The 26,164-nt window shown below is 38.2% G+C and overlaps 1 protein-coding gene across 1 annotated transcript in view; it reads right to left on the reverse strand.

The window, feature by feature from the left end:
* Nucleotides 1-25,580, reverse strand: part of Las (lipoyl synthase, mitochondrial) — a 111,267-nt gene extending 85,687 nt beyond the window's left edge. Inside the window, exons 1-3 of the mRNA XM_067142668.2 lie at nucleotides 25,320-25,580; nucleotides 14,223-14,552; nucleotides 13,982-14,138 (exon numbers count right to left, since the gene is read on the reverse strand). Coding sequence (XP_066998769.1) covers nucleotides 13,982-14,138; nucleotides 14,223-14,552; nucleotides 25,320-25,382 — 550 coding nt within the window. The 5' untranslated portion in view covers nucleotides 25,383-25,580. The remainder of the gene's footprint in view (nucleotides 1-13,981; nucleotides 14,139-14,222; nucleotides 14,553-25,319) is intronic.
* Between the last annotated feature and the right edge of the window lie 584 nt (nucleotides 25,581-26,164).

A 26,164-nucleotide genomic window follows, 5' to 3' on the forward strand; every position in this document is an offset into this window, starting at 1 on the left:
TCTTAAATGTGTATCATCCATGTCAACTGATATCCGTCTATTTATCATTGAAAATGGAAACTGTCTTTTCCCTCCCTGTCGGGATAAACTTCCCTGTTTATTGTTATTGTGCCTTTTTTAATCTCTTCTAAAGCGTTCTTGAAATAAACAGAATTGTAATTACAATATCCGTGGCCGCGTAATGTTTTCCTGGCATGGCCGAAGTTACCCCGGAAGAGGACAACTTTTATCATAAAACTATTCCCTGAAAAACCTACCTATATATTAAAAAAATTGATGAAAACTAAAGTCAGTCAGTCCGGTCACTCTATCCAGTCGATTTCCTTCATTCTTTTTTTAACTGAAAGGTATTCATGCACAGATTTGTCATCAGGTACTATAAATCACTTAACTTTCACCTTCCTCAAATTATTTGATTTTTCAATTTTTTTTGTATCTTTGAAGCAATCATATCTTTGGCTCTAACTGAGGTATGGAGTTCGTTTTGGCCTAAGAACACTCAGTGGATCAAGCTCTTTCGTTTCAGCTCTTAATTATTCAAATTGGTTAATTCTGAGGAAAGTCATGAGTGCACATTCAATTTGACGTCTCATTTCTTCAACATTTTTTTCTCATCGAAGCAATCATATCTAAGAAGATGTACAATATTAGAAGGATCCACCTTTCAATACTTCGTTGTAAGTTGAACTAAAAAGAAGTCACAACTTGTTTATTGGGACTGGTTTTGACACATTACAAGTGTCATCATCAGCCAAATAGTAAAGTAGGGCAAGATATAAAGATCTTAAAACAACTAATACATTGAACACAGGCAAAAAATTAACATTGATTCATATCGTAGCAATTCAGTTAATGTCCAAAACACAATGATCGCAATCATATCTTTCGTTCTAATTGAGGTACGCGGGCCGTTTTGGTCTAAAAACACTTAGTGGATCAAGCGCTTTCTTTTGAGGTCATAACTACTTAAATTGGTAGATTCTGAGAAAAGTTATGAGTACATTTGTCTCCATGACGAACATCTTTGAAGGACTTTTTAACAGTTCGGCACGTAGTGTTGTTCCAAGGAATGCTTAATTCAATTTCTTTCTGTGATGTATTTCCAAGTGTTTTGTTGACATAATATTACATTCTATTACCACAGCAGATCATGTGCTTTATCGCATTAACTCGAAACTTTGCAAATACATCCGTGAGGAGAGCATCGAACATAACCATACTTTGTACATTGCGGGCGGAGCCAGCGGGAAACTGCTAGTTTGATTAAAATGCATCAAATTGTGTTGATCAGTTACCAGAAAAACTTACATTTTGACTCCATAAACCACTGGAATGGAGAATCGAATGCTGGGGCTAGAGAACAGTTGGTTTTCTGCTGTTACCAGACAAGACAATAGCCGGGGCAGCGAAAAACATCGATTGACTCAACAATGAGCCCACCAATGTTATTTGGACTACCGAGTGTTGATAGAGCATTCTATTGCATGTGCATTTTAGTTGTTGCAACTGGTTCATCTTTTCCAGTATAGAATGCAGGAGAAAATAAGTGTTGCTATTCGTCAGTGGCCAAAGTTTCCCTGTATGGCCGAAGTTACCTCACTTTACGGTACCAAGTTATGACTTTGTATTGCTAATATTCCCTTTGTAAATAGGTAGAGAAGTAAGGATAGGTTTAAGATAATTTATAGTACTGAATTGTCAGATTAATTTGCTTAGAGTGGTCAGTAGGATCCTTTTTAATTCCACTACTTGAGGTCATTCGGGAAGGAAACAAATTAGGGTAATTGCTTATATTTTTGGCCCAATTTATTTAATTGCCTGTGCATGTTTCGGGGTTATTTGTGTTTATGAGTACTGTCAGAGGAGAAGGGGGGAAGAGAGTATTGAATTTTGGGTGAGTTAATGAAGTAGCATTCCTCTGAGTGACTATTCAAGATTAGTCAGGATAATATGATGGTAGGGTCTTCGCCAACTGCCTTTGAACAGTATTTTAATGTGGGATAGTCAGAGCACTCTCTTTCTAATGTAAAGTAGTAGTAGTAGTATATTGCACGGTAGGTTAAGACATGGTTGTATCTAAATGTGTGTGAAGAATTCATTGTGCCAGGTTCGATTTCCACCCCCCCCCCCCCCCCAACACTAGCTAGGCCCCTGTGTAATTTTTGTTTGTTTGTTGTTGTTTGGTATTTTATGTTTATTAAGTTAATTTATTTGGTTGGATATTAAATGCCGATTTACTGAACGTAGTTTCAAGTTATATTCAGGTACACATTCTCATCTCTTTGGCGTGAGATAATAGTAAGCTTTAGCTTGTGAGCTAGTGGAAATTGTGGTTAACTCTGCGGTGAAGGGAACGACGTCTGAACTCTGGCCTTCTGTGAAGTTGAGAAAATATGAAGTGATATAGCGGCATGATTTTGAGAGATATATTGAAACAGGAACGCCCGTACTTCAGTTTTGCGGAGAGCATGGATAACGCCAAGGCGTGTACGGTTCATGCTTTAGAGAGTACGAGAGAAGGGTAGTGAAATAAGTTCATATTTAAAGTGGAACTTGCAGTTTATTCAAAAGAAATGCATAGAAACTATATCACCTTTTACAGACGAATAGTTTGAATGCCCTTGAAGATGTGGAGGAGGGATCGTTCTGCGGCGTCGGCGTCGTCTCCCGTCGTCGAAGTCGTCCCACGTTGTCGGTGTTGACCCACGGCTGTTGTCAGCCCTTGATGTTGATGGAGACTCGAATCTGGGGCGGTCGTCTGATGATAGTGCAGCGTGGAATAGTTGTTGAGTTTTGTATTCCACAAAGTCCTACGAAAGGAGCGAGAAATGTAGAACTTTCGCACAGAATGTCAATGGAATCTGATACGACACTTCTCTACCGCACCGCACTGCGAATTAAGGCGAGACACTGTTTACTGGTCGAATAGGTTCCACTATAAATGGTGTTGGACGCACTTTTGAAAGAAAAGATGAATTCAAAGTCACAGTTCTGTGAGAATAATGCAATAGTCACTATCGAACTTGAAGTGATAAGCAATTAAAATAATCTGGAACTTTCTGAGATACGATGGTTTACCACTTCACTCAATCTCGAAAGAAAATAAATTGAGTCCTTCGGACAGAGTCTCTGCACTGTTTGTAATGAGTACATGCAATGTCCTAGCACACACACTCGTAGAAATAAATTAAAGCATCTGCAAAGACGGAAGGAAACAGTTTATAACACAGTTTTGTGAAAGAGAACCAAGTTCTGTTACGATTCAGTCTTAACAAAAATCACGTAACTTCTCAGAGGTAAAATTATCACTGAGGCCCAATAATACATGTAAATTTAGACATAGTCTTTACAAGGGGAATTGACATAGTCCCTCAAAAAGAAATAAAGGTACCATATTCCACGAATCAGCACTGTCGTTGAAAGGAAATGTCGGCACAGTTTTATGAAAGTAAATATTAGCACAGTTCTGTGAAATGGATTGACACAGTCTTTTAAAAGTGAAGGTTGGCACAGTTTTATCAAAAGAAAATGTCGACACTGTTTTTCTCACGGAGTGACTGACACAGTCTTTGAAAGAAAAGTAGGCACTGCTCTTTACGAAATAAAGTGACACTGTCCATAAAAAAATTGTTCTGTCACTATGGCATAATTTTACGAAATGGCCTAACATAGTCTCTTGTAGAGGAAAAAACTAAAGCACAGTCTTTATGCCCTAAGTCCTTCAAGCACAGTTTCAAAATGTACAGTCTCTTCACAAAACGAAATGATGTTACACAGCTCAACAGACTGAAATTAACAAGAATAAGCTTTTGCTTACACGCGAAGTTAGAGTCCACAGAGAAGGTTTTCAACACTAGTATTACGTACTTTCGAACCCCGGTCCTAAGCCGGACAAAGTAACAAATCGCATTACATAGCAAGGCGACTGGTTCACCACGATGCGCTCGCTCGCACTGACCCACTTAAGGCTGGCAACCTCCTTTTATTGACCAAGGTCGGACGGCGAGACTGTAAATGTGAGCATCTTAAAAAATTCATATCTCGGCCATCCTTCCACCGATTTTAATGAAATTTTGGGTAGTAGCATTTGTTGTCCAGGCCTACAAGGTGACGTTCTCGAAATTATGATTTAACCTTCCGTTCGTTATGAGATGCCATAGAATCGAAAAGAACTTTCGGTGTGACGTCACTTGGCCTTGGCTGGCAAGCTGGAGCAGCGCTTGCTTGCATGCTGTCCCCCACAATGCCTGCGCGCTCGGCGCTTGTTTTGAATGCATACAGCCGGGTGTTAGCGAGTTTTCCTCAAGAAATACATGAACGTGAATGCTCGCAGGGCATTCCCATTTCAATATATAGGATATGATGAACACCCAAGCTGATTTTAGCATGTTTATAAGTGCGTCGGCATTATTGCGTTAATATAATTAGCCGCTGACCATGCATTGAGAGTGCATTAATGTGTGGAGAAGTTTGTTTCAAGTAGGTTATTGTCCCTTCGGGAGGGCTGTCCCATGTGATTTATGGCAGGCGACCCGAGGGTTGCTGCTTTTGAGAGTAAGACCGGCGAGTCGACATCTCTATGCCGCTTGGCGAGGAAATGAAAGTTTTTCAGATACTGTGTTCTTATGTTATTAGGAGACGTATTTTTACTTGTTACCCCTAATGATGCGGTAGATAGGGTTTTGATTTTCAGGAGACCTGATATGGAAGGAATCGAGGTCACTACTTTGAACCTTGGGGCACGATGAGAACTGTTAGTCACACAGCAGCGTACAATAATAAAACAAATGCAGCCATTATTTGTGTTATATGTGTTTTCTTTTCCAGGTTGTAGAAGTATGTGAACATGATGTTTAGATAATCATTGTTTTATTGAAGTTAGATTTCGTGAGAATCCATTTGTAGTTTATTTCATGTGAAGGGGTTGAGATCCTTATGACATGTACAGTAGGTTCATCAAATGTGGTGATTTGTTTCCACCAGAGTTCTGTTTACTTTTCTTATTCCTGGGATTATGTTGTGATTATGTGGAATTTGTTTATTGCTTTCTTGTAATTTATATTTTACATATAATTCATTCGTACTTTATTTAATTTAGGCGGCCACTCTAAGACTAATTTCAAGTAAATAAGTGTTTTGAATATGTAAATTGGGAGTCTTCCCACAGGAATATCGCACATTCGCAAGGTCGTAGATTATCACTGTAAATAGTCAAGTGTTGTATTATCATATTGTGAAAGGTAAATGTTTGTCGTATTCAACAGCTGAAATAAAACATAGGGCTGATCAACAACAAAACCAGTTATACCAAGTGAAATTTTAGAAAGGTAATTCAACCTTTTCCGATTTGTTTGGATGGAAAGGAATTAATACTCAAGTACTTAATAAATGTGTGATTTGTTCTATCATAAACTTCGACACCATAATTTCAATAGTCCACATAGAGACACTTGTGAAGTTGTGGACTGTGAGTGTACTTAAATGACAGCGTGGAATTTGTTTCCCGTTGCTTTATTGGGTGTCAAATCTAATTGTATAAATTTATGAATTTAATAATCAAGGTTGTAAAGTGTCTATGTGTTGCAACGAGAGTTCACTAAACCTTTAGAAAACTTTATTTTTGCTTATCTGTGCCGATAATTGCATCGTTATCTCTTCCGTTCATTTTAAGCCTGTAAGTTAGATTTAAGTTGGTTGTAATTCGTAGCTGCGGACGCACCATGGCCATGAAAGGCTCATGCTCATGTTTCGGAACAGAAGGGTAGCAGTTGACCTCGCTATGTCAAATAGGGCATTTGTCATCTCATGTGTTCGGATTAGTCATCTCAATCCAAATGAGGCGGCATTTGTCACTAGACAGAAAAGGTCCCTTGACTGTTAATTTCTGTGGCGCGTGGTCGCATGTGTTCATGACCCGGTCGGGGTAAATGTGCATCGTCACAAGGTCCCATGAGCTATGGGAGTTGATGGGAAAGGTCTCAATACATACATACATACATCCATTTATTTTATTTTTTTTGCTAGGGGCTTTACGTTGCACCGACACAGATAGGTCTTATGGCGACAATGGGATAGGAAAGGCCTAGGAGTTGGAAGGAAGCGGCCGTGGCCTTAATTAAGGTACAGCCCCAGCATTTGCCTGATGTGAAAATGGGAAACCACAGAAAACCATCTTCACGGCTGCCGATAGTGGGATTCGAACCTACTATCTCCTGGATGCAAGGTCAGAGCCGCGCGCCTCTACGCGCACGGCCAACTCGCCCGGTCATACATACATACATACATACATACTCGAGAATATACAAGTTCCACACGTTATAGAAAATGAAGATCTAGTTTTAGTTTCAGATGCATGGATTTCGACTGGCGTTGAGATAGTTATAATCTATTATGTTATCACAGTTTTAATGTAGTGTTGTCCACATTTTAAATGACTTTGTGTGCTAGTTTTAGCTTTACAATGTTAATTTTCTAGATTCTTGTTTCACATTTTGTTTAATATTTAAGTTCAACATTTTAAGATTGTCGTAAGAATGAAGATGCCCTCTAGAAAGGGCGAAACATGTACCGTAAAACTCTATAGCTGTACATAAATGTAACCACATAAAAGTGGATACTATTGAATAGGTGACCAATAAAATACCTTTGTTATTTTCTTGTATAATAACTTTCAATACAGAATAATCATGAGGATAATAACTTATAATAAGTGTATGTTCCAAACTGTCAACGAAGAGATGGCGTGGAATGACATTAGTAGACAAATAAGTTTCAGTGGTGTTTTAAAAGTAGGAACGATCACAATATGAAGATAAAGTTTGAATTCAAGAGGACAAATTGGGGCAAATATTTGTTTATGGAAAGGGGAGTTAGGGATTGGAATAACTTACCAAGGGAGATGCTCAAGAAATATCCAATTTCTTTGAAATAATTTAAGAAAAGGCTAGGAAAACAACAGACAGGAAATCTGCCCCCTGCGCAACTGTCCTAAATGCAGATCAGTACTGACTGATTGGAATTGCATTAAAGATCGGTCCTTATAGTATTTTTAATGCTCTCTCTGAATTAGTGGCCCATGTCTTTCATAAACAAACATTTGTATTTCATTTTTAACATAGAAATATACAGTTTATTTCATAATTGGACACCTAAAAACATAGTTTCTATCAAAAACGGACATGACCGTTTCAGCCAATCATACTGCTACAAATGACTTCAAACTGTCATGGCGACCATTTGTTTACATTCTATTGTCAGTGCATGTTAATGTTTTTGTTTTGTTTTTTCTTTCAGTGTTTTACATATAAGTATTTGGGGAAATATTTTCGTTTAATATGGAAGACAGTGTGAATGTGCTAGGAAACTAAAATCATATGCGTGTTACCCTCAATTAGAATCAATATTTAGTTATTTAGTAACTAAATTATAATTAACTCAAAAACTTACTCCCATTAAGCATGAATACTGTATATTGCTTTGAGATCAGTTAATACCAATGCTGGAATTGTTACAGCTAACTCCTTTACTAGAAAATTGAATCTAGCAAAGAAGGCAGCTAAGGATAACATGATGGCAAGCATAATTGGCAGTCATACAAATTTTAGTGAAAAATGGAAGGGTATGTATAGGTATTTTACGGCAGAAACAGGTTCCAAGAAGGACATTCCAGGAATAATTAATGAACAAGGGGAGTGTGTATGTGAGGATCTTCAAAAGGCAGAAGTATTCAGTCAGCAGTATGTAAAGATTGTTGGTTACAAGGATGATGTCGAGATAGAGGAGGAGACTAAGGCCAAAGAAGTAATAAAATTTACATATGATAACAATGACATTTACAATAAGATACAAAAGTTGAAAACTAGAAAAGCAGCTGGAATTGATCAGATTTCTGGGGATATGCTAAAGACAACGGGTTGGGATATAGTACCGTATCTGAAGTACTTATTTGATTATTGTTTGGTCGGAGGAGCTATGCCAGATGAATGGAGAGTTGCTACAGTAGCCCCTGTGTATAAAGGAAAGGGTGATAGACATAAAGCTGAAAATTACAGTCCAGGAAGTTTGACATGCATTGTATGTAAGCTTTGGGAATGCATTCTTTCTGATTATATTAGACATTTTTGTGAAATTAATAACTGGTTCGATAGAAGGCAATTCGGTTTTAGGAAAGGTTATTCCACTGAAGCTCAACTTGTAGGATTCCAGCAAGATATAGCAGATATCTTGGATTCTTTTTTTTTTTTTTTTTGCTAGTTGCTTTACGTCACACCGACACAGATAGGTCTTATGGCGACGATGGGACAGGGAAGGGCTAGGAGTGGGAAGGAAGCGGCCATGGCCTTAATTAAGGTACAGCCCCAGCATTTGCCTGGTGTGAAAATGGGAAACCACGGAAAACCATTTTCAGGGCTGCCGACAGTGGGGTTCGAACCTACTATCTCCCGAATACTGGATACTGGCCGCACTTAAGCGACTGCAGCTATCGAGCTTGGTATCTTGGATTCTGGAGGTCAAATGGACTGTATCGTGATTGACCTGTCTAAAGCATTTGATAGGGTGGATCATGGGAGACTACTGGCAAAAATGCGTGCAATTGGACTAGACAAAAGAGTGACTGAATGGGTTGCTATATTTCTAGAAAATAGATCTCAGAGAATTAGAGTAGGTGAAGCTTTATCTGACCCTGTAATAATTAAGAGGGGAATTCCTCAAGGCAGTATTATCGGACCTTTATGTTTTTTTATATATATAAATGATATGAGTAAAGGAGTGGAATCGGAGCTAAGGCTTTTTGCGGATGATGTTATTCTCTATAGAGTGATAAATAAGTTACAAGATTGTGAGCAACTGCAACGTGACCTCGAATATGTTGTGAGATGGACAGCAGGCAATGGTATGTTGATAAACGGGGTGAGTTTCACAAATAGGAAAAGTCCTCTCAGTTTTAATTACTGCGTTAATGGGGTGAAAGTTCCTTTTGGGGATCATTGTAAGTATCTAGTTGTTAATATAAGGAAAGATCTTCATTGGGGTAATCACATAAATGGGATTGTAAATAAAGGGTACAGATCTCTGCACATGGTTATGAGGGTGTTTAGGGGTTGTAGTAAGGATGGAAAGGAGAGTGTATATAAGTCTCTGGTAAGACCCCAACTAGAGTATGGTTCCAGTGTATGGGACCCTCACCAGGATTACCTGATTCAAGAACTGGAAAATATCCAAAGAAAAGCAGCTCGATTTGTTCTGGGTGATTTCTGACAAAAGAGTAGCGTTACAAAAATGTTGAAATGTTTAGGTTGGGAAGAACTGAGAGAAAGAAGAAGAGCTGCTCGACTAAGTGGTATGTTCCGAGCTGTCAGAGGAGAGATGGCGTGGAATGACATTAGTAGACGAATAAGTTTGAATGGCGTTTATAAAAGTAGGAAAGATCACAATATTAAGATAAAGTTAGAATTCAAGGGGACAAACTGCGGCAAATATTCATTTATAGGAAGGGGAGTTAGGGACTGGAATAACTTACCAAGGGAGATGTTCAATAAATTTCCAATTTCTTTGAAATCATTTAGGAAAAGGCTAGGAAAGCAACAGATAGGGAATCTGCCACCTGGGCGACTGCCCTAAATGCAGATCAGTATTGATTGATTGATAAACTTCATTAAAAGCCTTCAGGATGTAGAATTTCATTACAGTCGCAACAAAAGTGCATGTAAATATTTACCGTCTGAGCTATGAGCAAACTATGGCGTATGCATAATGAAGGTAGAGAAGTGGAATTGCAAGTGAACGAAGCTTACGTTCAGCACATTTTTAATACCAGTTTCAAGTTAGGGTTTCCTTCTCCAGGCACAGATGAGTGCAGTACATGCTTGGAACTAGAGTTACATATTAAATTTGAACAACATGGTGGAAAGATCAACCTTAATTTTGAAGAGAACCATCCACAAAAAACAAGCAGAGAATTTTTATTGACATCTGAAGGAAAAAGAGGAGGACTGTTTTTTAATGTCCTATGAGTGCAAAAAAAAAAAAAAATCAACCTCATTTTGCAAAAATTAAATGATCACTCAGCTTATTATTCCAGACAACTCTACTGTTACAATCTGTCTGCTGTAATAGGCACATCTCAAAGCAAACTGTGCCCTGACAATGTGTCTGTTCATACGTGGCTGGACAATGAGGCAAGGAAATCATCAAACGAAATGGCATCAGTGGTTTTCAATGAGTTACGATCGAAAGATTTACAGGGATTCGCTTCAGTCAAGTTGATTGCTGATGGCTGCACCAGCCAAAATAAAAACAATAATATATTTGCGATGTGTGCAAAGTGGCTAACAATGTATGCACCATCTTCTGTTGACAAATTAGAACTGGTATTTTCAGTTACTAGAGACACATATTTGCCCTCAGATAGGATTTTTAGACTCATTGAGAAAGACCTGATGAATATCACGAAGTGTTCAAAAGGTACGGCACAAGGAAAGTGATTGGACAAACCTAGGAACCACTGGATTGGAAAGAACAAGCGCAGATTTATCTGAAATCTGCTACTTAACTTTAATTCAAGATTTCAAGGTGTAAAAGAATTGTATTCAGGTGCACTAAAAGAGGTAGGCTACTATTTGGACACAAGTATTGAGCACAAGATCACAAAGACAGGACAGGCAAGTCTAATGTTAATGAAGCTTTTACATATTGACATTGGCGTGAATGTAAACCCACAGAAACTTACAGATGTTGACGAATAACTAGGTAAGCACTTCGGAAAACAGTGGAAATTAAATGCCTCTCTTAAGTGGTATGTCGAAGTCATTAATAAGAACAGATGTAGTGAAAATGAACAAGCTGTTAATGATTATGAATCAGTTTTGAAGACCTGTGTGATGAACTATAGGTTATTTACCCAGAAATACAATGAAGCAAGAACTGAAATTAATGTTAAATTATTTAACAAAGTAGCCTATAAGAATAAACTTATTTCTTTCATATTTTCATTATTATTTCTTTTAAACAGTTGAAGTTAACTTTCATGTCATCCTGCAACTTTTTTCCAAATATTGGGATAGTTTGTTTCAAAAGTAGGCAATTACATGGATGTTTGTATCAAAAATGGACATAAGGCAATCTTAATTTCAAGTATGGACATCGTCATATTGGAACGTGTTTTACATTGCCTTAGAATGAAATTCTTAAATGTTGAGCATGGTTTTCTTGTTCATAGGGCTGGCAATATGGCAAAAAAAAAATTCCCACTTGTAACGGGAGGTTAATATAGTATCAAATTATTATAATTAATGAACCACCTTTCCAATACACAAAATCCTTATATTTAGGATGAAACCATTTAATCACAAATTGGACATGTTTCACTCAACTTTGTGAGCATCATCAGCAATAGTTAACATAAGTCATTGGTGGGTCAGGGCCCTGATCCTGATGTATATTACAAAAGAATGTCTAATTTTTTTTTTTGCTAGTTGCTTTACGTCGCACCGACACAGATAGGCCTTATGGCGACGATGGGATGGGGAAGGGCTAGGAAATGGAAGGAAGCGGCCGTGGCCTTAATTAAGGTACAGCCCCAGCATTTGCCTGGTGTGAAAATGGGAAACCACAGGGAAACCATTTTCAGGGCTGCCGACAGTGGGGTTCGAACCTACTATCTCCCGAATACTGGATACTGGCCCCACTTAAGCGACTGCAGCTATCGAGCTCGGTAAAGAATGTCTAATATACATTGATAAAAATATATAAATTTAACACTTTAAAAATAATCAATAAGATTATTTATGTCTATTAAAACAAAAATTTTAATCATTCAAATTGTTTAAAATGTAAAACGGAATGGATGGCTTAAATGTTAAAAATAGTATATGGTAATTAGATGTTCTTAAAAATCGTTGTCCAACATATCTACGCTCGATTATATTAGACTGTTTATGATAAAATCAGTTTTTCATAAGAGGGTGAGTTCTTATTATAGACTATGTTGCTGTTTTTTAAGAATAAACATGATGAGAAACGCTAAAATCGCACATGATGGTTGAAAAACGAGTTCACTGGTGATAAAATGTCGTCTAGATCGGCGTAATTTAGCCTTTATGGGAATCCTTGCGTTGTAATTTCTGCCATTATTTTATGCAGTAATAACATGAAATTGTTCTTCTAACCGAAAAAATGCTGATCTATTATATGAAATTGATCGAATGTATCCCGTGTGTGAACTGGTCCCTTGGTTATTTACTTAGGTTTGACGGTAACTGTTACCGTTACCGTCAAGTTACCGTCAAACCTAAGTAAATAAACAAGGGACCAGTTCACACACGGGATACATTCGAACAATTTCATATAATACATCAGCATTTTTTCCGTTAGAAGAACAATTTCTGCATAAAACAATGGCAGAAATTACAACGCAAGGAGTCCCATAAAGGCTAAATTACGCCGATCTGGACGACATTTCAACACCAGTGAACTCGTTTTTCAGTCATCATGTGCGATTTTAGCGTCTCATCATGTTTATTCTTAAAAAACAGCAACATGGTCTATAATAAGAACTCACCCTGATATGAAAAACTGATTTTATCATAAACAGTCTAATATAATCGAGCGTAGATATGTTGGGCAACGATTTTTAAGAACATCTAATTACCATATACTATTTTTAACATTTAAGCCATCCATTCCGTTTTACATTTTAAACAATTTGAATGATTAAAATTTTTGTTTTAATAGACATAAATAATCTTATTGATTATTTTTAAAGTGTTAAATTTATATATTTTTATCAATGTATATTAGACATTCTTTTGTGATATACACCAGGATCAGGGCCCTGACCCACCAATGACTTATGTTAACTATTGCTGATGATGCTCACAAAGTTGAGTGAAACATGTCCAATTTGTGATTAAATGGTTTCATCCTAAATATGAGGATTTTGTGTATTGGAAAGGTGGTTCATTAATTATAATAATTTGATACTCTGAACTCCAATACGGTTGGAAAATGAGATTTATAACTTGTAAGGTTAATATAGAGAAACAAAAATGTGACTACTGTAAAATAAACAAAATGGCTTTCGTCTATGTTTGATACATTTTTTGCTAGTGGCTTTACGTCGCACTGACACAGATGGTCTTTTGGCAATGATGGGAAAGGAAAGGCCTAGGAGTTGGAAGGAAGTGGTCATGGCCTTAAGGTACAGCCCCAGCATTTGCCTAGTGTGAAAATGGGAAGCCACGGAAAACCATCTTCAGGGCCGCCAACAGTGAGATTTGAACCCACTATCTCCCGGATGCAAGCATACAGCTGCGCGCCTCTAACCGCACGGCCAACTCGCTCGGTCATGTTTGATACTAGACACCCCATTTAACGAAAAAGAATGAAAATGGATTGAAGTGGTAGTGCTGTGGGGATAAAAATAGAATAAAGTAAGTTCTGATGAAAGTTTGTTGTTAGTTCTCATTTCAAATACTAGAGACCCAGCAGTCATTAGCTCTTCATGTATATGTGGGTTGTCTCATAGCGGTGACAAAGCTACGGAAATATACACCCAGAAAAGTTGCTCTTAGCACTGAAATTTGCACCTTGGATCTTTGAATGGAAAACTACAATCAAGCAAGGATCTAAAGGCACATCTAACTTGACGTTTCACAAAGCAACTTAGCAGATCCTTTCTCCTCCTTTCCATTTCTTTTCCCATTTTACACTACAGTCAACAAGGGTCATTCTGAAGGTTCCTAACAGACCTTAGTGCAAACATTATCTCAAGAGGCATAAAAGAAAATACATTAAGATAATGAACTAATAACACAGGAGATCATGAGGAAATGTAGCCCGATATCATTTCTCCCTCTATATTTATTTTCAAGCTCCTGCGATATAAAAAGTGTTAATTTTTCTGTAATATTCTATTTTTAAAATAACAGCACCCATTCAATAAATATCTAATGAGTAAATGAATAGCAATTGCTTGACTTACCATCTCTGTCCACTGATGTCAATACAACATAATCGAGGCCCCACGAAGCAATTGCAGTTGCAGTGTTAACAGGTTCCTTGGAATCAGGTGGTGGAGGAGCACGAGAAGTCTTCACTGAACAGAACCTGCAGCCACGAGTGCAAGTGTCTCCTAGTAGCTGGATCAATACGTTAACAATTTGGAATAATGCAACAGAGATAATGGTTGATTATACATCAAAACTTCCACTAGCAATACTTACCATGATAGTAGCTGTAGCAGTGCCATGTGTACCACCTCCCCAGCATTCACCGATGTTTGGACACCGAGCCTCCTCACACACAGTGTGCAAGTTCAGATTACGCAGTTGACCTTTAATTTTATTAAAATTTGTACCAGTTGGGATAGTGGTTTTCAACCAAGGTGGTAATCGAAGGCGTTCAGATTCTCCTTTCTCCCTCTTTAATTTTCCGTCATAATTGCTCCAGTCCTCTTCTTCTTGATCAGAACTTTTAATAAAATGCTCCAAACCAGGACCGTCAGCTATTTTTTGTTTCAGTTTTTCAGGCAAAGTATACTTGCATCTGCTGCACTATAAACATTCACATTAAAAATAATACAACAGGATAATCATTAGATAATAAATAAACTCTTGAATAACAAATTAAAATAATTAGGTAACAAAACTCAAAAAATCAATGGTCAAATGTATATTGCAAAATGAATAGAGATATTGTATTGAGTAAATTATAACACAATGACAGTCTGGTTTTAAAAACCTTTCAGTCTCGAAGAGTGTAAACATTGCTGCTGCAAATTTATTACAGTGCAAACTACCACAAGTGTCAGAAAATGGTAATATATACTGATTTCTTTAAGGGACTTAACTGTAAAATATGATACGAGGATGAAAATAATGACAATGTAGTCTACAGCACTGGCATTTGCCTGGTGAAAAAGTAGAGAAGCACAGCGGGAGGACCTTCAAGACTTCAACAGCAGGGTTCAAAACCAAAACTATCTTCCAAATAAAACTTTACAGCTAAAATATGAATACTGTGCAGCAAACTAGTACTTAAAAAAAAGGTCAAGAGATTCATGTCAGTATGCTGAAGGGCTTATTTCCAGGACAAAATAATAATAATAATAATAATAATAATAATAATAATAATAATAGCTGACCAAGGAAGATCAGACAAGATAGATGAAAGGGAGGAGCCTGGCATGAGAAAGGGTAAGAATGCCAGGATTCAGCTAAGGGCCCCGTGGTTGCCAACCCATGCTCCCAAGTTAAGAGGCCCTGGGGCAACACTAATTATAATATTATTAAATTACTGGTAAGTATTACTGAGCTCGATAGCTGCAGTCACTTAACCCGTCAAAGCCCAATATCACCTATAGGTGACAATATTAATAACATTTCCTGCTCATCAGGCTGCTTGAACTTCTCTGCCTGTTGGAAGTATTTAAAGAAAGGTCTTATAACTTGAAATGGACCATTTTTGTACTCAAAGCCTGCACTGGTCAGTCAGTTCTCGCTCAGATAAAAGAGGAAACAGACTGGATTGCAGAGGAGAAACAACTGCAAGTCATTATGGCACAGAAGCGTGCGATAAAAGGTAATTTTATTTTTGCATTTTATGCTCGTAAATTGCTAAAATGTTCAGTAATGAAAGCGACGCATTCTTAAGGCCAATATTATAATTTAAGGATATGTTATTGCCGTTAAAAGGCATGGTGTCACCTATAGGTGACATTGGTCACATGAAGTAGGCCTTTTTGTCCAGTTTCAGTTATGAATAGTATCTGATATTCACTTTTTCTCCCTCTTTTCAGTCTTACACTGGATGAGGTACTAGAAATGTTGGTAAATGACAGTAATAATACACCATCTATAGATGTCATTATGTTTCCTCCAAATGAAGGACATTTTACAGATGAGGAAAGTAGTTCTAATTCTGTCAATGTCAATCCCCTTCCTGGTAGAATACTGAGGTTGACAGTGGAAATAAATATATCTGTTTGCTAGTTGCTTTACATCGCACCGACAGATAGGTCTTAAGGCGGGTACTCACTAGGAGGCTGCAACATGCAACGCAACGGTTGCTGCAACCTTGTATAATGTGTCCGTTCATCAAACCTCAATGCCAACACCAGTAGTTCCGCAGCGTTCGTTGTGACACATGCAACAATGTTGTCCAGTATACTCGTCATAAGTGCCGTGTATATTCTGCTGCATTACCTAATCGAGGACTATAAACATCCCCGTCGTTGGTGGCAAGGTGACTTTTACAAAGGTAAAGCTATTTCCAATTTGATTCTGGATTTGAAATCGCAAAAAAATAAGTGGATATTTTAAGAATTTCACTCGTATATCACCGACCGATTTCGAGTATTTATTAAATTTGTTCGAACCCAAAATAAAAACAATGGACATGAAATGTAGAAAAACTATATCTGTTCAAGATATATTGGCACTTACTTTGAGATTTTTAGCCACCGGTGACAGCTTCACCAGCTTGCAGTATCCCTTCAGAATATCCAAGCAAGTCATAAGTAATTTTTTATTTGCTTTACGTCGCACCGACACAGATAGATCTCATGGCGACGATGGGATAGGAAAGGCCTAGGAGTTGGAAGTGGCCGTGGCCTTAATTAAGGTACAGCCGTGTGTGAAAATGGGAAACCACGGAAAACCATCTTCAGGGCTGCCGACAGTGGAATTCTAACCCACTATCTCCCGGATGCAAGCTCACAGCCGCGTGCTTCTAACCGCACAGCCAACTCACCCGGTGGGAAGGAAGCAGCCGTGGCGTTAATTGAGGTACAGCCCCAGCATTTGCCTGGTGTGAAAATGGAAAACACGACCATATTCAGGGCTGTCGACAGTGGGGTTCGAACCCACTACCGGTATCTCCTGGTTGCAAGTACTCAGCTGCACGCCCCTAACCGCATGACCAACTCGCCCGGCAGTCATAAGTAAATTTGTACCACAAGTGTGTCAATCAATCATCAACGAATTAAAAGATCACATAGAGATAAGGTTCATTTAATTTTATCATTTCATTAAACATTTTTTTTGTATGAGACGTCATTGAAATCATTTGGCACCTCACTGAAGAGTCCCATAATAATGTAGAATTGCGATATAATTCTATTAAATTTAGACAGGCTTCCTCAGTCCACTCCATGACCTCTGCGCGTCCTGAATACGAAATGTGCCTGGAACACGTCAACGAACACACTGCGCGCCACTTTGTGTTCGCCGGAATACCGACAACCAGATGGATCACAGCGCGTCTCACTGTGAGCGGTTGCAGCAACAAAGCTCAAGGCGTATTCATTGGAAAAATATGGTTGCAGCAACCGTTGCGTTGCATGTTGCAGCCTCCTAGTGAGTACCCGCCTTTATGGCGACGATAGGACAGGAAATGGCTAGGAGTGGGAAGGAAGCGGCCGTGGCCTTAATTAAGGTACAGCCCCAGCATTTGCCTGGTGTGAAAATGGGAAATCACGGAAAACCATTTTCAGGGCTGCCGATAGTGGGGTTCGAACCTACCATCTCCCGAATACTGGATACTGGGCGCAATTAAGCGACTGCAGCTATCGAGCTCGGTAAAATAAATATATCAGCAGATGACGGTACGTCGATACCTTATAATGAAATGCAGCAGGCAGCAGGTCTTTCTGGGACAAATAAACCAGCATCTTCTAAGAAAGAGTACAGTACATTGTGGGCAGCTACAGAAGGTTTTTTTTTTTTTTCAATTGGGTGAGGTGACGTACAGTGTTTTGAGTTACTGTTCATTGAAGAAGAAAAATTTCATTGTGAAAATGTCCAAGCTATATGCTCCGCTCAGGAACCACGTGTTAAACACAAATTCAGATGATATAAGTGTTTGTATCGTTGTACTACTGTTGACCGGCTAAATGAATTTGCAAAACTATAGGAATGCTTTGAGAATAAAAGTCAGACGTCTTCAATAACTTAGTTTTCAACAGCATGAGAATAAATACATTTCCAGAAATTGATCAATATTTGCAGCCTTCATATAATATGAATATCACCCCGACCCCTCAATGACAAACTTTGCAAACTATGAAAATAGTTAAAACTTCTAAATCAATAGTCAGTAATTTGAAGAAATCTGTCAACTGATCTTACAGTGGCTGAATCTATTGTTCCGTATTACAGTCGTTCAGTACCAAGCAACATATCCACGGAAAACCTCTGCAGTTCGGCCATAAACTGTGGACAATTGCTACGCGATTTGATTACCTCATAGCCTTCAGACTTACCAATGACCTAAATGGGCTCAGCATCCTGGAAAGTGCGAATATGCACTACGGGCAGCAATTGTCCTCGCACTCTAAAATAAACTACCCGCAAACTGCAAACTGTAACTATACTGACCAATGTCACCTGCAGGTGACACCCCTGTATTTTGTTTGTGGAACACAGTTCCTGTAGATTTTTAGTTTTGTATTGTTTTTTGTAATATACCAAACATAATCTGAAAGGAAATACATAGAATTATTTTGTACATTGTGTACATTGTGCCAGTATTCAGTATTTGGGAGATAGTGGGTTTGAACCCCACTGTCGGCAGCCCTGAAGATGGTTTCCCATTTTCACACCAGGCAAATGCTGGAGCTGTACCTTAATTAAGGCCATGGCCATTTCTTTCCCACCCCTAGCCCTTTCCTCAATCAATATCAATACTGATCTGCATTTAGGGGAGTCGCCCAGGTGGCAGAGTCCCTATCTGTTGTTTTCCTAGCCTTTTCTTAAATGATTTCAATGAAATTGGAAATTGAACATCTCCCTTGGTAAGTTATTCCAATCCCTAACTCCCCTTCCTATAAATGAATATTTGTCCCAATTTGTCCTCTTGAATCCCAACTTTATCTTCATATTGTGATCTTTCCTACTTTTAAAGACGCCACTCAAACTTATTCATCTACTAAAAAATGTACAATGAAGTCAAATAAATATTAAAATTTATTTATTCCACCTATTCAATACATAAATAGAGATTTTAATTAAGAAATTAAATTTGAATAAAATGATAGGGACATGTTTTTTTTCTTTTCTTAGGCTTCATTTTAAGAATATCATAACTATTGTTAACCATTTGCTCACCATTTAATACAATCAGGCACCTGATTAATTACCTTTCAGATTGAGATTAAGGCTGAAGATGCCCTTAATTAAAGGGCGAAACATGTCCCTATAATTTTATTCAAGATTTAATTTCTTAATTAAAATCTCTATTTATGTATTGAATAGGTGGAAAAATAAATTTTAATATTTATTTGACGTACCACTTAGTCGATCAGCTCGTCTTCTTTCTCCCAATTCTTCCCAGCCCAAACTTTGCAACATTTTTGTAACGATACTCTTTAGTCGGAAATCGCCCAGAACAAATCGATCTGCTTTTCTTTGGATTTTTTCCAGTTCTTGAACCAGGTAATCCTGGTAAGGGTCCCATACATTGGAACCATAGTTTAGTTGGAATTACCCCAATGAAGATCTTTTCTTATATTAACACCTAGATACTTACAATGATCTCCAAAAGGAACTTTCACCCCATCATTGCAGTAATTAAAAATGAGAGGACTTTTTCTATTTGTGAAACTCACAACCTAACTTTTAACCCTGTTTATCATCATATCGAGGTCACGTTGCAGTTGCTCACAATTTTGTAACTTATTTTTTACTCTATACAGAATAACATCATCTGAAAAAAGCCATATCTCTGATTCCACTTGTTTACACATATCATTTATATATATATCTAAGAAAACATAAAGGTCCAATAATACTGCCTTGAGGAATTCCCCTCTTAATTATTACAGGGACAGATAAAGCTTCGGGTACTCTAATTCTCTGAGATCTATTTTCTACAAATACAGCAACCCATTCAGTCACTTTTTTTCTAATCCAACTGCTGCCAGCAGTCTCCCATGATCCACCCTATCAAATGCTTTAGACGGGTCAATCGCAATACAGTCATTTGACCTCCTGAATCCACTTCTTTACTCATATCATTTATATATATCAGAAAACATAAAGTTCCAATAATAATGTCTTGAGGAATTGCCCTCTTAATTATTACAGGGTCAGATAAAGCTTCGCCTACTCTAATTCTCTGAGATCTATTTTCTACAAATACAGCAACCCATTCAGTCACTCTTTTTACTAGTCCAATTGCACTCATTTTTGCCAGCAGTCTCCCATGATCCACCCTATCAAATGCTTTGGACAGGTCAATCGCGTTACAGTCCATTTGACCTCCTGAATCCTGTCACACTGTCGCCATAAGATCTATCTGTGTCGGTGCAAATTAAAGCAACTTGTAAAAAAAAAATTTTTTTTTAATTATTAAAATTAGATTTGAAATAGGATTGTGCTTCTTTAGATACTAAGTCGAGTAAAATTGAAATATACATTAGCCTATATACTAAGTTTGAAACTAAAGCATCATTAACTATTATAGACTACCGGAATCTAACAAAACTGGTCTCAGTGGCTCAGACAATTGAGGCACTAACTGACCCCAACTTGGCAGGTTCAAACCTGGCTCAGTACGATAGTATTTTAAGGTGCTCAAATACGTCAGCCTTACCGACACATAAAAGAATTCCTGCGGGACTAAAATCCGGCACCTGGGTGTCTCCGAAAACCGTCAGTAGTTAGTGGAAGTTAAAAACAATAACATTATTATTACTTAATGTAAACAAAATAGCAGTTGTAATTAGGATTCACCTAAATGCCAAATTATCAACAAAATATACAACTTTCATATTGACATACACAAGATTGCGTGTTCTCATCCTCCTTATGCTTATTTCTCCAAGAAGTAAGATGTTAAGGACTGCTTTAGTTGAATACAGTTAGTTGTATTTGTGAAACAGTGAAGACTAAAGGTGTTAAAGATACATGATGTCATGCAAATAAAATATGTGATAAATTTAGTGGTACACTGGATGGGAATTTGAAGAGTAGTCTTTGTAAACCTATTATTTCAGCTATGTACTGACGCCATAGGTTAAAATTCATTATAATGCTAGAATGGAGTTTCATTTTCAGAAATTTGTGCATGCCAAGGAACTCTGGCGGGAATAAATTCCGGCACCTCGGTGTCTCTGAAAACTGTCAAAAGTAGTTAGTGGGACATAAAAACATTATTATTATTATTATATTTTAATCTAAATAAAATAATTGACTACCTAAATGTCGCGACACTCATGATGTTTCACCATTGCAGCTGTATGTAATAGGGACTTATGTGTTCATCACACTTGGCGTTTGTAATGTAACCAACATATGGGGCTATGCCCTTTCTCCATTCACCATCCCTAAATTGTAACTACAATTAGTGGAAAATAAATAATAATAATAATAACACATGTGTTTTGCATCCTCTGTAGTTCAATGCTCAAAGTTTCAGATAAACCGTTATATATATGACTGAACCATAGTCAATTATTGGGAATATCACACTTTGAGCAAGTAGCTTTCACGTGTTAGGTGGTGTACATGAGGCATTACAGTTTAAAATATGCGTGGATGGCAACTTTTCTGATCACATTTGATGAACGATAAGATTCTGTTGAAAATTAGACCTAGGTTGTTAACAGTGTCACTGAAAGGGATACCTGTGTCTGGAATATTTATCCCTGGGAGGGATTTGAGATGAACAGTTCTCAGAAGTTTTGTGTAACCTACACAAATAAGCTGTGTTTTTGCAACATTTAATAAGACATTATGATTTACACTCCAATCAATCAATCAATCAATCAATCAATCAATCAATCAATCAATCAACTGACAGATGTCGTGAATTAAAGTGATTTACACAAGATGTGTTAATGAGTCTACAGTGGTAGTACGCTTGTAAGTCATCAGCATACAGTACATGTGAAAGATAGTGTGAGAGAGATTATCAGGATTTCAATGGAGGACTCAGTATAAGTCTATGCAGGTAGAACAACACAGGTTACTACTAGCAATGATGCTGAGACAATGGAAACGGCACATTCACTCTTTAAGCAACTCCAATGCCCTAGGAGAGCAGGTTAAAATTTTAGTTTTGCAGCACGGGACTTCCAGTGACCCAACACTTAGGGCACTGATGGAATACCCATTCACAATGAATGGCCTGCCAAGGATAAGTTACCGAAAAATTTCTTCATGGTACAAGAAATTTTAAGACTCGTATATCAAATCAGGAATGCTGTTTAAAAAGATATTATAGTGATAGCAGCACTGAGGTCATTAATCATGGATTATTTACACAAAGGTCAAATTAGTGGTAAAAAATAAAAAAATAAAAAATTCAGAAGTCACACAATTTTATTACCATACCGGCCAAATTTGTGTGAGGATATTTCAGGGTACTATAAGAAATGCTGCACGTGTGAAAAACACACAAATCATTACTATAAAGATCTGTTACCTCGTACGATACCCAAATTAAGGTTTAGCAGAGAGGGGAGAGACATTATGGTTTTTCAGGATAACAGCTACTTAATTTCAATAGATTACCTTTCGCACAGGTTGGAAGCATGACCATTCAGCAACATATTTTCCACAGATGTTGCCAATGGACTTCAAGAAATCTCAATAATTATTATTAAATTAATGATGTTTAATGAAGTTCCATTCTACAATTCCAGAAATCTTCTATAGATTTCGATACACTGATACTGTCTCAGATAATATTCCATTTGCATTTGAAGAATGCAGACAGTTTTGCACCTCCAAAGATAAAACGCTAATCATAAGCACTCCTCACTACGCACGAAGTAATGCTCAGAAGGCCTTTGGAAATATTAAGAAAATGTGAGAAGGATCTCAGTGACTATTGTAAACCGTTTCTAGACTACAATAATTTGCCACTCTCAGTCATCTGTGCCTCACCATCACAAATTTTATACAGCCAAAGATGCAAGACAACACTGCCTATAACAGAGGAAGCTCTCATCCCAGTAATGTAAGACGTATACGACCAACTACTTCACTGGCAAATACTCTCTTAGGAGGAACACAACTCAGGTAAAAAATGAAATGGCGTACGGCCTTTAGTGCTGGGAGTGTCCGAGGACAAGTTCGGCTCGCCAGATGCAGGTGTTTCGATTTGACGCCCGTAGGTGACCTGCGCGTCATGATGAGGATGAAATGATGATGAAGACCACACATACACCCAGCCCCCGTGCCAGAGAAATTAACCAATTAAGGTTAAAAATTCCAAACCCTGCCGGGAATCGAACCCGGGACCCCTGTGGCCAAAGGTCAGCACACTAACCATTTAGCCATGGAGCCGGACACAACTCGGGTGAAGAGGACAATGTCAGTCAGGTACTCAGATTTTGACACTAATCTAGAGGGGCACCTCTTACCTATGATCAACAACAGAGAAGTAATATAAGCTACAGGATTAACTGTACAGAAACCATCTGCCGATGAGACTGGAACAGGATTCAAGTCTATTAGAAGTGAATGAGTCATCGTTAAAACCTTTATGCCTCTCAACTGGGCAACAGAACTATATGCAGATCAATTTCTTTCTTTCTTTCTTTCTTTCTTTCGGTCAGTTATGAGGCAAAGGTGTTGTGATGTCACATATGGACAAGTATGTTATACTATTCTTGCACAAATGGTTTTTCTTTACTAACTAGTTCGCAAAAGAGACGTCATAAATGCGACATGGCATGGCTCACACATCACAGCACGCCACACATGGTTGCCAACTCATGACAAAGAACTTGGCAATGACAAGACCATTGGGCTGGGAGCAAGCAAAAGAGGTCTGGGGGCGGCCTCTAACATACCATATGCCAGTATCTGGTTAGCAATTCCGTAGACCCTAAGCGGAGAGATCCAACATGGCGCAGTTCGGACAATGTCACAGAAACTATAAATACAGCATTGTGCGGCTTGGACGATGTCACAGCAGGCAACACAAGGCTGCCAACTTAGGAACTAGTCATCTTCACAATACCATTGGGCTGGATAGTTTAGGTCCAGCCAGTGACAAAACCACTGGTTTGAATTGGTTAGGTCCGCCTTGTGACAATATAACTCGGCTGCGGTCAAGCAAAGAGGAGCGGGACTAAAGCCCCTAGTTTAATCATGACCTAGCCCCCAGGCTTCTAATATCCCGCATGAATACACCACTGGTGCAGACTGGTTAGGTCCAGTTAGTGACAACACCATTGGTCCAGATAGGTTAGGACTGGCTAATAAACAAAACTGTTGGTATGGATTGTTTAGATCCGGCGCACGCTATGGCAGTCTGAAACTGCGCTGTTTTCATCTTTCCAATGAAGGAGGTTGCCTTGTGAGCAAACGTGATACGAGGTCTATCAAAGCAGTAGAAAACTAGTCTTCACAACAGCTGACCTAAACTGACAAATAGCAACACAGAAATTGGTGGAAAATCTGACATTTACAGTGCCACAGTTTTAATTCTATATAAGTAAGAATATTCCTAGGGGCATGTTGGTGGATCCCTGCCAAGCATAAAGAAGGATCTCTCCTGTACACTACTTCAGATATCGCTTCATGTCATTTCAATATGTTTTTTTCACCTGTGTAACCCAAGAAATGTCTCCAAAACCACCACCTTTGTCTGGATAGGTTACGTCCAGCTACTGACAAGACCATTAAGTTGGATTGTTTAGGTCCAGCCAGTGACAAGACCATTTGACTGGAGGCAAGCAAAGGGAATCTGGCAAGTGTTAATTGAGTTCTGCTGACTTTCATTTGCAGGTCTCTTACACACACAATGACTTCATCAGTTAATTACCTCACATCCTGTGGAGTGTAACTACAACAGTCAGACATGCTTCACTTTCAAACTCCGGGGTTTCATTTTTCTTAAAGAATGTGGCAGCAGTGGAGACATGAGCTCTATCGGAGGCAGTAGGAATTGCTCTGCGACCATTAGTAACACAGGAATAACGTCCACATATCACAGACTGTCATAGGGTAGGAATTAAATTTCCTATATAAGAAAGAATACTCTTAGGGACGTGCTGGTGGGTCTCTGGCAAGCACAAAGAAAGGATCACTCCTCTTATGTAAGCCTACTTTGGGTATCATTTTTGAAAGATTCTGAGCATCCTAAAAATGCGAATTGGCTAGAAAAATGTAGCCGGACTAACTTATTGTATTGACTTCCATGGTTCTAGTATTGTTATCATGTTGTCGGAAGATGTGCAGAATATTAACGAATATATATATTTATAAGGAGCACTCGAATGAGTATTAAGTTTGTTGTGCCAATTTTCATTTTGCTGTATTCTGTTAGAGTCTTTATTCTGTTTTTGCACGAATATCACTTCAGCTTACCTCCACAGCTAGATTACATAACCTGTACATGTTGTACCCATAAGCATTCCCAGTTCGAAACATATTTGCGCATACAGTGTTCTGAGAACTACTTTTAATTATTTAAGAAACACCACAGTATTTAATATAACATATGCAAGTATGAATAATTTCGTTAAAACATGTCATTTGCATTATCCTTCGAAAATGTTCACTACACGATAATTCTTCAGCGCTACCAAACCAACAGGCGAAATATTTCTTTCTCTTCGATATTCTGCAGGCTCGGTCAACAGCTGTTCTGTTCTGTTCTGTTCGTGAAGTTGATTTGGGCTCGTTATTTCACCCAGACACAATACTGTATTATATTTGTACTAGTTCTACACACGCACACAATTTCAATAAAGTAGTACACCAATGCAGTTGACAATGTTTTCTGAGTACTTGAAGATTGAGGGAAGTAGACCATGCAGCAGACTCACAATATGGGTTCAAAGCACTTCAAAGTAGTTCAGGAAAAGACGTATCACCTAGACAATTGAGAGTGAGGAAATACGTATATAAGACTAGGAGATATAGGAAAAGCACAGGGACACAAGGAATACTAATCTTCACGCTAGAGTGGCCGTCTCAGCGACTTCTACAAAACATACACACCGGGCCAACATATAAGGGACAATCAGGAGAGGGCAGGGGAACGACGGAGGGGTGGATATATGTGAGAGTGTAGGACTTTGGACAGATGGAAAGAAATATCTGAGCAACGTATATGGGGGGATGTAGAGGGGGCAAAGTGTCAGTGAAATCGTAAACAAAAGATGAAGAGGGGCGACAGTGTGTTGATATGAAAATGTACACGCGATCGG

Source organism: Anabrus simplex, chromosome 3, assembly GCF_040414725.1.
Source record: "Anabrus simplex isolate iqAnaSimp1 chromosome 3, ASM4041472v1, whole genome shotgun sequence".
NCBI classification, from domain to species: domain Eukaryota; kingdom Metazoa; phylum Arthropoda; class Insecta; order Orthoptera; family Tettigoniidae; genus Anabrus; species Anabrus simplex.